We start from the raw sequence: 14,295 nt of genomic DNA, 5'->3' as shown, positions 1-14,295 counted from the left end.
TTCCTTTGAAATTTTATCTGGTAATTTCCTCTAAAACCTTCAAAAATTTATGTAGAAACTATTCGTGAGATTTCTTCAAAAAACAATCCCACAGGGATTTTTCAGTAAACCTTCTAGAGTTTCTTAAGGAAATTTCTGAATCCCTTCAGAAACTCCTTTGCGGTTCCTCCTGAAAATTTTCCACAAATTCGTTTGGGAACTTTCCTTGAATGTCTTGCATGGATTATTTAGAAAATCCACCAGCGAATTATTTCATAAAATTTTCAAAGCATTATTCAATATTTTTCCTGTTGCTTTTTCCTCCGTGAATTTGAATCACAAGTTTAAAACTAAAAAAAACACTGACTATTACTTCAATTTTGCAAAAGATAAACTAAAAAATGAAACTTTTAATGAAAAACTAGACAAGGATGAGCAAATTCCTTTTAATTTCTCCATGAATTGCTTTAAAAGTTCCTATATGGTTTCATTTGGGAAATTCCACCAGAGATTTCTCCCACAGTTCCTTTAGAAAACTACCTACAGATTTCATCAGAAATTCCTCCATTGACTCTTCTCCTAAGAACCCCTCCAGCAATAGCAAGATTTGTTATATTTTTGTATTATCATCGCACCAGAAAATCGAAGTGGTCGCTTGAAGCACATGCGAAGTTGCTGCTGCGTATTAAATTTGAATCTATTTTTTTTTTCTGTTTAAGCTAATTAAGAGCTACAATATGCACTAATCCAAATTGAGCTGCGACATTTCTAAGTTAGTTTAATCTAACAAAGTTTGATATGATCTTGCTACGAAGATGTCTGAATTTGTTATATTTTTAGTTTTGTTAGAATTTTTGTTATTTCATCTAAACGGTACATGTTTTATAACAACCGTTGTTACAAAAATCATTGTAACACAATAACAGAGCCTGTAGTAATTTTGTTTTTTCCATATTGTCGAGTAGGTACCGTTACATTAATATCTGTTCATTCCAGCACAGCTGCGGAACGCTTAAAAAAATGCTCGAAACTTTTTTATTTTTTTTTTCAAAATAGTCAATAGTGGGTATAATTTTTAATTTTCGATAGTTTTTTTTCCTTATTTATTTTTATCACCCTACCCCCCTCGTAGCCGGTGAGGCATAAAAGAAAAATCAAGCCTATCTTTACCAAACATCAGACATATGTTACATGTAAACAAAAAAGAGTTTTTCACATGAGGCGCTGAATCTCGTTAAGGACTTCTTGTATCACTCACCTTTGAGGATGATTTGTGAAAAAAATACTCGATTTTTTCGCGTTTCTAAAATGCTCAATTTATGAGTTGCTTTGGTAACAGCGAACTTCGCCTTCGTTTTTCTCTGTTCGAGGATTTTATTAGATACGGTGTTTGGTAAAGTTAGGCTTGAAATAATATTTGCATCGGCCTTATGAACGTTATCAAATAGCAAAAAGATTAGATTGGTAACCTCAGAAAAACCTGTTTGCTGAACGTCTTTCATGGAAAGTTTTAGGTAACATAAGTGATAGTTTAAGAGGTGTTCTCATTAATTTCCATACAAAAAGAACATCAACAGGATTCAACATGTAGGTTTTCACCGAATAAACGTGTCAAGTATGAGACATTTTGTACACTTCTCCCCGGTGTGTGAAAATCTCGGGCACGGGCGTGCCAGTTAGGGGCATAAAGTTTCTGTCAAAGCAAACGAGGAGAGGGATATCATTTTTCCGGTTGAGTGCGAAGTTTTTGAGCCCGAATGTTCTGCTCTCATAAACAATTAACTCCGAATGAACTTTATTGTTCGGGATGGATGCGGTGCATGTAAGTGGTTTGCATTGAGAATTAACATATTTTCGTACCAAAGTTTGCTCTGCTATTCTATGTACTGGAACAATGGAATGCGTGAGATTTTGTACTTTCTCCAGAGGGATTCTAGGAGGAGTATTAGGAGAGCCGTGGCCAACCCCCAGCACATGAGATCAACAGCAAATTTGATGTCTATTAAGCCCAAGGGTCGGAACGATGCTCCCTTGACGCAGCTTGGCTTACTGGTATGCATTTTGTTGTACACCCGGTTGTGGACTCCCGCTTCGAACATCCTCATCAGACCTACGTGGAAGTGTTCCCGAAGAGTGTAGTTCAGCTTAACAGACAAGTATCCTATGCTAGTGGGCACAAGCTTCATTTCCCTCAGGTAGCACTTTTCAACTTCGTCGAAAGTCTCACTCACCCTCTTGTAGCCGGTGGAAGCGTAGAGGTGATATGCAAAAAGGCCCTGCGCAATAATGGAAAAGAAAATGGAAATGGTAATCCTTCACCGGAATATCTGCAAATGGAATCGTACCTCTCGCACCCTTGCAATACCATCTTCCATACCATACACGTTCATCGATCCATTTTTCAATAAGAGCTTCTTTTCGTATAGCTCCCGACGGACTGGTTCCGTAGCTGTCTGGAAGTGAGAATTCGGAGAAACTGAAAGATGATTCAATTATCAAAACTGAAAATCTCCCACTCACCGAAAGAAAATGACGATTATAAACAGTATCATCGGCAGCGACCTCCAGTTTGGACTCCAGCAGATCCTTCAAAGTGTTTATCCTTCTTGACGGTGCTTGAATCAGCGAGATAATCTTTGCCGAAAAGCTCACCTCCAAGGCCATCAATCCAATCAGAGTCACCAGAATAAATGTTCTCAATCCGATTCCCTTGGCTTCGATGATCGAACCTTGTTGCGCTGCTATTGGGATTACGTTGAAAGCGGAATCAATCAGTTCCAAATGTTCGCGGTATTTCCTTTTCCCGACTGCCCGAGCACCCGCAAACAGCCCACCGGAAAGAACAACCAAAGCAAAAGTGCAAGCCCACACGTTGGTGTTAAATGGCAACTCAAAAATGTTATCCGTCATGGACAGGTTGGGCATTTTGTAGATAAACCGTACGTGTGCGAAAATCGGTGTCTTCAGGTATGCAACGTAATTCAATCGCCATGCCACAATCAGCAGCACCGTAGCAGTAGCTTCTGTTCGATTGTCGATAAAATCGCCACAAAGTCCCAGCGCGTTGGGATAACACCAGCTGGAAGTAAAACGCTTCTCCATGGTGGCATTGAGATAAAAATGATATAGTATTCTTGCCAAGTGGTATGAAGTACGGCATGGCGTACCAATTTGCGGGTTCCTGAAAATTCATCAGAACAGTTTAAGGATAAATATGGTAGGTAACGTTCCAACACTACTTACTCATAATCTTCAAAGTGATGCAAAGTGTAATTATCCGTGTAAACGACTGTGGTCCTAATGGCTGTTTGTTGGAGATTTCTTCGCCTGACAGCCGTAGAGAGGCCCATTCGTTGATCGTTAAAAGTGCCATTCCGCCAGATAGCCACAACATTGCTTATGAGACCCGAAGGCATCGAAATTCTGTAAACTGTACCATTACATTAAAATCTGTATTCAAATATTAGAGTGCATACATAATAGCGTGGGACACAAAAATACATTTTACTCCTATACACTTTTTGAGTTCCATTTTGATCCCATATCAATTGTGCAAAATTTCAGATCGATCAGAGAAACTATATTTTAGCGCCAGCCATTTTAAGTTTTCATACGATTTAGTATGGGGAAAATCACTTATTCAAAGAAAAATCGCCACAGGTTGCCCCTTAACCCCTAAAAATATATCGATGAATGATTTCTGTTGGAAATTTTACGAGGAATTAACTCTCCGAAGACCGCAAAGCGATCTGAGACATGTGGAAAGAGTTATTGACTGAAAACCGAATGGCATGCAAACGCTGTTTAACATGTAAGGAATAACAATCTATCTATATATATAAAAATGAGTTTGAAGCAAGGGGCCTGCAACTCTAAACTTTCCATGGTATTTACCACTAGTATTCAGTTAGTATTTTGTGGTATTTTTTGTATCATAGCAACCTTGGCGGCAAATAAAGGAAAGTCTCTGTTTACAGTAGCTACCCACTTGTCACTACTTTTCGCGTTATTGTTCGACAAAGTGGTTTTGAACTGTGATGGTAAGTTTCATTTTCTTATCAATTAATTTTTTTGTTGGAGTTTGTCTCATTCTTTTCAGAACAGAGCAAAGTGCTGAGTGTTTGCTGAAACAGGAAGAAGCATCCTGACGCTCGGACTAAAATAAAAGGAATAAGCAGATGCTTCCTCGACGTTTACACCCTAGGATGGTGCTTAAGTAGTGCTCTAACTGCCAAATGGCTTACGACGCCGACGTGACAGGCCAATCCTTGGGCCAACCTGCATCAGGCAGTAAACTAGCAGCTCTCTAGTGTTTTCACATACCAGCAGTAAAGCCAATAGTTGAGTACACAATAGAATATTCTGCATCAGGCTATATGGGAAACGTACAGCTAAACATTTGGAAGACACTTGGTTCTTTCTTGGCAGAAGGAAAATTTCCCTGTAGCTGCTATATTATGGGCTCTCAATAAAAATAGAATTAACAGCATGTAACCATTACATTATTTTATTTAATTTCACAACAATCCCCATTTCTCTGAACCCCCCAAATGCATAATCTACATTCCCCCAATTTTCCTAAATCTTTTGAATTTATAACGTTGCAATCGTAAAGCAGCTTGCATTTGCAGTCACCGATTTTTTGTTCTGAGCTAGTGACATTTTGTCATATGTAATTAAATTTGCCGATCAAAGCAATCGGATTGCTACGATCAAAATATGTCCGTAGTATTTTGTAGTATTTTCGTATACTAACGAGGGTTTAGAGTTGCAGGCCCCTTGGTTTGAAGTTCCTTTGAGGCAACAAAACTCACGAACGGATGAACCGATCGGCATGACTCTTGCACGGTTCGATTCGTATTCATGGTGGCTGTGTTTATATGTACAAAAAGAACTTTAACTTTACGAAAATTAACTATAAAAGTAAAAAAATCGATAAAGTACAGATTTTTTTATGAGCTGGGAAGAAAACCAACACGATTGAAATGAAACCAATCTAGAAGGCGGTTCAACAATGACCTCCACGGTTGTCAAACTGGCAAGACAAAGTTTGCCGGGACAGCTAGTAAATAATAAAATCTCGTTATTTTATCGATCGGGTGAGGCCTAATTACTTTTTCCACGAACGTCGCATCGATTTGCTATCTTCGGAGGTCTGATTCCTAGTAAAGTATTCTACAGAAATCATTCGTCGACTTATTTTTAGGGATCTAGGGGTGACTCCTAGCGATTTTTCTTTGCAGGAGTAAAATTTCCCCATAGTAAATCGTATGAAAAACTAAGAATGGCGGGCGCTAAAATATAGTTTTTCCGATCGATCTGAAATTTTGCACAGTTGATATGGGACCAAAGTGGAACTCAAAAAGTATACAGGAACTTGAGTTTTTCCATTTTTTGTATTTTCCCATATAAACCGTGTACCAGGCTAATACATAAGCTACGGAGTGTGACATACTGAAAATAGACATAAAAAGGGGATTTTTTTTTATCACCGTACGGGTTTGGGTCGAAGCGTCTCAGATTTTCATGAAACTTTTTCCACAGGCAGGGCATATTAATATATGAATAAAAAAAATTGAGAAAAAATCAGGGTCGCTTTTTCCCTAAAAAACTCAGGTGGATTTTTTGTTGTTTTCTCCTGACACTACTTACTTTAAAAAATCACGAAGCTTCGTCGAAACAATTTTTTTGAAAATGAAAGCAAATTTTCTTACAAATCCAAAAAAAAAATATGAAGTGGGAAATGTTTTCCACAAAATTTACACGGTTGATAAAATTCGTAAAGAAAAACTGGAAAAACTATGCTCAAGCTCATGGAAAATTTTCAAAAAATATTTTTGGGAAGGTTATTGTTGCCGCTGGCCACACTGCTACACGCCGTCTGATTGCTTGTGCTGTGTCAGTTAATCTGTAGAAACGATATAACCGCGGGACTACAGATTTTCACATACATATGAAAAGGCAGAAGAAGAGAAAACTAACGCGACCATGAGATAGCAAATCATGGGCAGAAAGTGCTCGTATTATTACTAATTTGTTAAAGCCTAATAATTTGATAAAATATTCCTAATCAGTTGAAATAACCCATTGGCATGCAGTGAGTAACAAATCTGCAGAATATTGTGCTGCTGACAACCCGGTGCCGACAGGCGTTCTCAACTTGTTCTCTGCCAACAGTTATTATAAGCTTTAATCGCTGAAATTTTTGGAATGCACTTTTTTTCTTCGTTCCTGAGTTATGGCATATTTTGTGAAAAATGACCGTATAATATAGGATTACATGGTCATTTTTCACAAAATTGGCAATAACTCAGGAACGAAAAAAAGTGCATTCCAAAAATTTCAGCGATCATACCTTATTTTATGAGTATCTTCTCAAATTTTTTTTTTTGAAAATTGTCCACGAGTTCGGGCATAGTTTTTCCAAATTTTCTCAACGGTGGAAAATTTTGTGAAAAACTTTTTCGACTTCATATTTTTTTTTTTTGATTCCTGAGAAAATTTGCTTTAAAAATTTTATTTATACGATGCTTTGTACTTGAGTTTTCAAAGAAAAGTCTTATATGGCACATTTGGACATTTTCCAACAAAATTGGCCATATCTCAAAAACGAAAAAAAGTGCGTTCCAAAAATTGCAGCAATTAAAGCTTATAAAATACCCTTCTCAAAAATTTTTTTTTCCATGAGATCAGGCATAGTTTTTCCGGCTTTTGTTTACGAATTTTCTTAACTGTGGAAAATTTTGTAAAAACTTTCTCCAGTTCATTATTTTTTATTTCTGAGAAAATTTATTTTCTTTTATTTTCTAGAAAAAAAAACTGTGTTTCTACGATGCTTCGTTCTTGAGTTATGATTTTTCAAAGTAGTGCCAGGGGAAAACAAAAACTTCCATACAGAAAAACTTGTAGTTTGAAGGCACAGAATGTTGCTAACTGACAAATTGAGGGATGAATTTTTGAAAAAAAAAATTGCGTTCTAGTGGGATTCGAACCCACAATCGGTGCTTTAACCATCTAAGCCACACCGGTGCTTTGACCATCTAAGCCACAGAACAGGTAATGCTTCTGCGGAATAGGAAGCCAAATTGAACCCGAGCCCTCACCATGAACATTCCTTTTTTTTTCAAGAAGCATCTCTCTTGCGGCTTAGATGTCAATCCACAACACACCCGTGTTTGTGCCCAATAACTACAAGTGAGAGCGTATTATTTTTATTTGAAGCCGATATTTACTCTCGCATTCCGCATACCTAGCCACCAAGCAGTCTGATATATGTGATGTCCTTTCAGGGCCGGATCTAAGGGGGGGCCGGGGGGCCCGGGCCCCGGGCCCCCACATTTTAGGGGCCCCCACAAAAACCTTTTTTGGTTGCTAACATTGGCATTATTTTCCATATTGCTCAAGTACTGTTCGAAAATAAGGAAAAACATTTTTGGTCATCTCTCCGAAGGGCCTCCACATCCGCTCGGGCCCCGGGCCCCCACAATCCTTAATCGAGACCTGTGTCCTTTACTGGCATTTACCATATTTGCTGGTATGTCATAGCCATACAGAAAAACTTGTAGTTAGAATGCACAGAAATAAATTTGTCAGAGAGATGAATTTTTGAAAAATATCGCATTCTGGTTGGATTCCAACTCACGACACCGTATTCGCTAGACCGGTGCTTTATCCAATCAAGCCACAGAACAGGCCATGACTTTGCGGAATAGAAAGGCAAACTGAACCCGAGCCCTCGCGCTATGAACATTCCTTTTATCTGAGTTTGGCGACCCAGAATACATCTCAATTTTTTTTGTTCATACATCCATGAGCCCTGCCTGTGGAAAAAGTTTCATGAAAATCTGAGACCCTTCAGTCCAATTTGTACGATAATAAAAAAAATCCCCTTAACTGCTCTTCATGTTACATACACACAGTTTTTGAATAAGACAATCTTTTGGTAAAGGATAGATTTCCATGTTGTTTTGAAATCTTGTAAGTCTATTTCGCCTGCGGCTTACTGGCTTCTTCAGTGTCGAGTACTCGACTTGAAGAAAATCTCGCATTCGTTATGGTATTTATACTAAGACTAGAAGTGTTTGTGAAGGGTAGGTAGATGTTGTACACTATCGGATTTTTTCTAAGGAATTCCTTTGGAAAGTATTTCGATGAACTCGTTATAGAGACGAATGCCGCATAGCGGTTAAGTATCCCACAAAAAACCCGTTATGACCTTTCGATGCTGGTATAAAAATCTCAATTGATCAACCTGATATTATTAAACAAAATTGTCTGCTATTATCACACTCAAATAGATACTCCTCAGCTAAATTCCTATGCAAAAATGAAAGTTATACAAGATACGCCTCGGAAATGCTCTCAAAGGCACTAAAACGCCCCCAAAAATTCTCCTGAACCAACTGATGGCTTCTAGGACAATTTAAATGCAACCTGAAATCTCTTAAAATCGCCTAAATGCACCAGAAATCCTCTGGGCCGCCTATAAGTCTCTCCAAAACTTATTGAAATCCTCTGAAACCCCCTGAATCTCCCCGAAACTCCCCAAAACCCTATGTGACCTTCGAAAACACGTCTTAAACTTCCTCCTTAGACATCACGAAATCTTCTGAGACGATTCGGAGACCCTCTAAAATGCCACTTATACGCTTTGAATGTTCCGAAAACTCCTTTGAAGTCCGTCTCGAATCATCTGAGACACCCCAACTCTAACTGAAATGCTCAGAAACCCTCAAACCTCTCAAACTTCCTGGAATTCTTAAGACTCCTTGAAGAACTTCTGAAATTGCCTGAAACACCCCTGAAATCCATGAAACCTCCAGAGACGCCTCGTGAACCGCTTGAAACATCACAAGATGACTAACAAATCCTTAGAACGCCCTGAATCATACCAGAAACGCCTTTAAACACCACTGAGGCTCCCGAAGACCTCTAAAACTTCCAGACAAATTCAGAAATGTCCCTGAAAATCCCTGATATACTCTCTGAAAAGCCCTGAAAATCCGCCTAAAACCGTCGAAACCTCTGAAAACCTCTTCAATTTTCCTGAAACAACACAGAAACCCCATGAAACGCCACTGATACTCCTGAAAATCAGCTACACCAAAACCTCTATTTAGATCGTGAGTCGGGACTGCCTAAATAGATTTTTTCACCTTAATGGATTCATTACCTAAATGGATTCAGTTTATTACCGAAATGGAGTACAAGGTTGCAAAAAAGTTTAATTATTGAGAGTGACTTGAATAAGCGATTTAAAGAGGGTCATGCGAAGTTATAGAGAACTTCCAAGGAAGTTTCAGAGGGGAGGGGCTTCAGGGGCGTATTCGAGGGTTTTTGAGGGTCTTAGGTGAGAATTGTCATTCAAATGACTAGTTGGGCACGAAACACAAAAATCCTGCAAAATTCCGTCAGACTGAAAAAATATTGAATGTCGGGTCAAAATCGGGTAAATTTTGGAACACTGTTGGACCAACATCGAACAACTGTTGGGTCTACGTTGGGTTTGGGGGCCAAAATAAAAACAGGTGAATGATAGGGTAATGTCGGGTATGACGTTATCAATGATGGTAAAAGCTTTAAACCTACAACACCACAATTATGCTTCCTAGCTGGGGCTAGGAAGAATGATATATGCCTTGACTGATGCTGGAGCTGATTATCGATTGCATGAGTGGTTGTCTATTTCACCTGGAAATGTCGTTTGATACTAACCTTTCGCCAAACTGAAGGGGGGGGGGATATTGAGGTACATTTCTCAACACTGGAACCCCCCTCCCTCCACCAATATCCCATTAACTCCTGTAAACCAAACTATATACTTAATCTTAATCCAACTATTCTAAACACAATCAAATTCTATTTAGATAACGGTACCTAAATGGAGGGACCTAGATAAATTTTACCTAAACGGATCCTACCCAAATGGAGGTTTGAGTGTAAAACGTCCCGGAGACCCTCTGCGACCTACTGTGACGTCCCATGGGATCCCCTGAAATCTCCTGAGACGCTTGGGCGACCCTTCGAAATGCCGCTGAAACGTTCTGGCAGTTCCGAAAACTCCCCTGAAGTCCACCTTGAATTATCTGAGATGCTCCAAATCCAGTTGGAACCTCTAAACATCATGGGATTATTAAAACTTTTGGAAAGACTTCTGGAAACCCCTTGAAACCCCCGTAAATTCCCAGCAAATCTAATAACCCTCTGAAACCCCTCACACTTTATAAAATCTCTTGAAAAATTATGGATATCCCAATACACCCCCTGTAACCCTCTGGAAATCTTAGATCTCCATGAAACGGCTTCGAAAACTCCCTGAATCCCCTTGAATGTTCCCTAAAACTTCATGAAACTCCCTAAGACTCCCTAGAGCATGGATGCCATATACACAGATTTATCTGTATTATACAGATTTTTGAGCATCCATACAAATTTCGTTTCATATAAAATACAGATTTTTTAACTAGAGGAGCTATTTCATTTATGTATGGGATACATCTTTTTCACCCAAATTTTGCATGGGATACAGATTTTTGGAAATAACGATACAGACTGGAAAAACTTGTAATTAGAAGGCACGAAATGTTGCTAATTGACAAATTGAGAGATGAAATTTGTGAAAAAAAATCGCGTTCTGGTGGGATTCAAACCCACGACTCCGTATTCGCTAGACCGGCGCTTTAACCAACTAAGCCACAGAACAGGTAATGGTTCTGCGGAATAGAAAGCCTAACTGACTCCGAAGCCGCACCGTGAACACTCCTATTTCACAAACTCATCTCTCTTTTCGGCTTAGATGCCAATCCACAACACACTCCTGTTTGTGCCCACTAACTACAAGTGCGAGCGAATTATTTATATGAAGCCGAGACTTACTCTCGCACTCCGCATACCTAGCCACCAGGCAGTTTGTTTTGCTGGTGTCTAATTAGTATGCGTCGAGAGCTCGGCACGGTCGGACGCTCAGACGACCGAACTGCGCCATGTGCGCAAGCAAGAGTACAATGATATTGCCCATTTTACTGGCATTTTACCAGATTTGCTGGTATGTCTGAAACATACTGGAAAAACTTGTAATTAGAAGGCACGAAATGTTGCTAATTGACAAATTGAGAGATGAAATTTGTGAAAAAAATCGCGTTCTGGTGGGATTCGAACCCACGACTCCGTATTCGCTAGACCGGCGCTTTAACCAACTAAGCCACAGTACAAGTAATGATTCTGCGGAATAGAAAGCCAAACTGACTCCGAAGCCGCTCCGTGAAAACTCCTATTTCCCAAACATACAGATTTTTCAAAAAAATGATCTGGCATCCCTGCCCTAGAGCATCCTGAAACGCATCTAGAGTCCCATGAAACTGCCTAATGGGTTTTTTTTTATTACCGTACGGGTTTGGGCCGAAGGGACTCAGATTTTCATGAAACTTTTTCCACAGGCAGGGCTCATGGATATATGAACAAAAAAATGGAGGAAAATTCAGGGTCGCCTATTTTCCCGGAAAACTCAGGTGGAAATTTTTTGTTTTCCTCTGACACTACTTATTTTGAAAAATCATAACTCAAGAACGAAGCATCGTAGAAACAGAGTTTTTTTTTAGAAAACGAAAGCAAATTTTCTCAGAAATCCAAAAAAATATGAACTGAAAAAAAATTCCCACAAAATTTTCCACAGGTGAGAAAATTCGAAAAGAAAAACCGGAAAACTATGCCCGAATTCGTGGAAAATTTTTAAAAAAATATTTTTGAGAAGCTTATTTTATAAGCTTTAATCGCTGAAACTTTTGGCATGCTCTTCTTTTTCGTTTTTGAGTTATGGCCAATTTTGTTGAAATATGTCCAAATGTGCCATAAAAGCCTTTTCTTTGAAAAATCATAACTCAAGTACGAAGCATCGTAGAAACAAAGTTTTTTTTAATGAATGCAAATTTACTCAGGAATCCTAAAATAATATGAAATGGAAAAAGTTTTCCACAAATTTTTTCACCGTTGAGAAAATTCATAAAGAAAAGCCGGAAAAACACGAGTTCGCACATTCGTGGGAAAATTAAAAAAAAAAAATTTGAGAAGGTAATTTCATAAGCTCTGATCGCTGAAATTTTTGGAATGCACTTAATTTTCGTTCCTGAGTTATGGCAAATTTTGTGAAAAATGACCATATGATATAGGCTTACATGGTCATTTTCACATAATTGACCATAGCTCAGTAACGAGAAAAAAGTACATTCCAAACATTTCAGCGATCAAAGCTTATAAAATTACATTCCCAAAAATATTTTTTGAAAATTTTCCACGAGTTCGGACATAGTTCTTCCGGCTTTTCTTTATGATTTTTTCTCAATGGTGGAAAATTTTGTGGAAAACTTTTTCCACTTCATATTTTTTTTTTGAATTCCTGAGAAAATTTGCTTTCATTTTCTAAAAAAAACTTTGTTTCTACGATGCTTCGTTCTTGAGTTATGATTTTTCAAAGAAAAGGCTTTTATGGCACATTTGGACATTTTTCAACAAAATTGGCCATAACTCAAAAACGAAAAAAAAGTGCATTCCAAGAATTTCAGCGATTAAAGCTTATAAAATAACTTTCTCAAAAATATTTTTTCAAAATTTTTTGACGAGTTCGTTTATAGTTTTTCCGGCTCTTCTTAACGAATTTTCTCAACAGTGGAAAATTTTATGGGAAACTTTTTCCAGTTCATGTTTTTTTGGATTTCTGAGAAAATTTGCTTTTAATTTCTAAAAAAATTTTGTTTCTACGATGCTTCGTTCTTGAGTTTTTATTTTTCAAAGTAAGTAGTGTCAGGGGCAAACAAAAAAAATCCACCTGAGCTTTCGGGGAAAATAGGCGACCCTGAATTTTCCTCATTTTTTTTTTGTTCAGATATCCATGAGCCCTGCCTGTGGAAAAAGTTTCATGAAAATCTGAGACCCTTCGGCCCAACTTGAAATGCCCTGCAAATGGATTAATTGAAACTTCCTGAAACGAATTGAAAACCCTCGAAACGTTTAAAGCCCGTTGAAACGCTTCTTAATCCTCATGAGCCCACTGAAACGTCCCTGCATTCGCCTGGAACCGCCCGAGAAATCTTTGAAACTATCTAATAACCCCTGAATACTAAAATATTGAAACAGCTTTTCCACACATTTCCTTGGCCTAGACACCGAGATTCTGATTAAAAGATTATGACAATTTTGTGAATTTAAATGCTACACAAAAGAAAAGAACAATGCATTTCAATGCCAGCTGAAAATTTTCCTTCACCTTGAGCTAGCATATCTTCATAAATACTCACCATCTTTCACCAGCAAATCTCCTCCATCGGACCACGTAAAATAGAACACTTCGCAGTTACCGGTCACTTCCATTCCACCAAGCAAATTCAGCACCTTACTCTCCCGTCGTTCCCGCCCATCGAAACCCACCGCTTCACTATCCAGCAAAACCCATCGGATTCTGTGATATATCCGATAACCCGCCTGCGTCAAAAATCGTTCGCTGTTGGGACAGGCCACGTCAATCACTGCCAAATGTTGATGGGGCTCCAAGGTGTCCAACAGTGCCACATTCTCCAACGAGTCGTTGTGCAGCTGCATCAGGTGCGGGCTCTGCGTCGTGGTCATCATCATGCGCCGGACAAGTTCGGCTGATTTTTCTGCGGGTTTTTTTTTCGTAGTAATTTGCTTCCATGAAATGGAATTTGATATTACAAATTTCATACGTGAAACACTCACCGTTTGGCCAGCACACAAAGATGGCTATTTTCAAAGGTATTTTGAAAAATGGGACAAAATCGAGTAGCATTGTTTCCGCATCGTTGGGGGGTTCAGTTTGTCCGACCGATGATCCGATGGTCAGTGATAGGAGTAGGAGCCGGAGCCCGGTTTTCAAATCAGTCATACTGTTGGAGCTGCTGGAGCAGTGCCATATGAGTAACTGCACTCAGTTGGAAGCATTTATAGTAATTGGTTTGTGTTGAGGGCGGAATGTTTCATAACGTTGGGCAAAGGGCTGTTGTAGATTATTCATGCTGCGATTGCTTAGTGACTATCAAGTACGGTATGAAGACATGTGAATCACAGTGATTTATCCGTGAGGGACTAGTGATTTCCAATCGGATATCAACTTAATATAATTGAAAATCTTTTATAATTTATTTCCACCTCTCGGAGGTATCGGGAAACATTCTGCATCAAGACAAATAACCATTATTTACTACTTCATATCGTAAGCAGAGCATAAAGAGACAAATAAATGTCATCATCGTTCAAATTATCGTTTTCGGTAGAACGGAATATCTTTATCGTAGAAAATGAATTTCT

At 38.6% G+C, this 14,295-nt stretch overlaps 1 protein-coding gene across 1 annotated transcript; it reads right to left on the bottom strand.

Moving 5' to 3' along the window:
• Positions 1–1,558: 1,558 nt before the first annotated feature.
• LOC115255532 (uncharacterized) lies at positions 1,559–14,054 on the bottom strand. The gene is made up of 6 exons (XM_029853658.2): positions 13,708–14,054; positions 13,269–13,628; positions 3,223–3,409; positions 2,500–3,160; positions 2,325–2,432; positions 1,559–2,255 (listed from the first exon to the last, which is right to left on the bottom strand). The coding sequence occupies exons 1-6, from the start codon at positions 13,871–13,873 to the stop codon at positions 1,854–1,856; spliced, it is 1,884 nt and encodes a 627-aa protein (XP_029709518.2). The 5' UTR covers positions 13,874–14,054; the 3' UTR covers positions 1,559–1,853.
• Positions 14,055–14,295: the final 241 nt, after the last annotated feature.

The sequence above is a fragment of the Aedes albopictus genome, chromosome 2 (assembly GCF_035046485.1).
Source record: "Aedes albopictus strain Foshan chromosome 2, AalbF5, whole genome shotgun sequence".
Lineage (NCBI taxonomy): Eukaryota > Metazoa > Arthropoda > Insecta > Diptera > Culicidae > Aedes > Aedes albopictus.
This window is presented reverse-complemented; position numbering and strand designations above follow the sequence as displayed.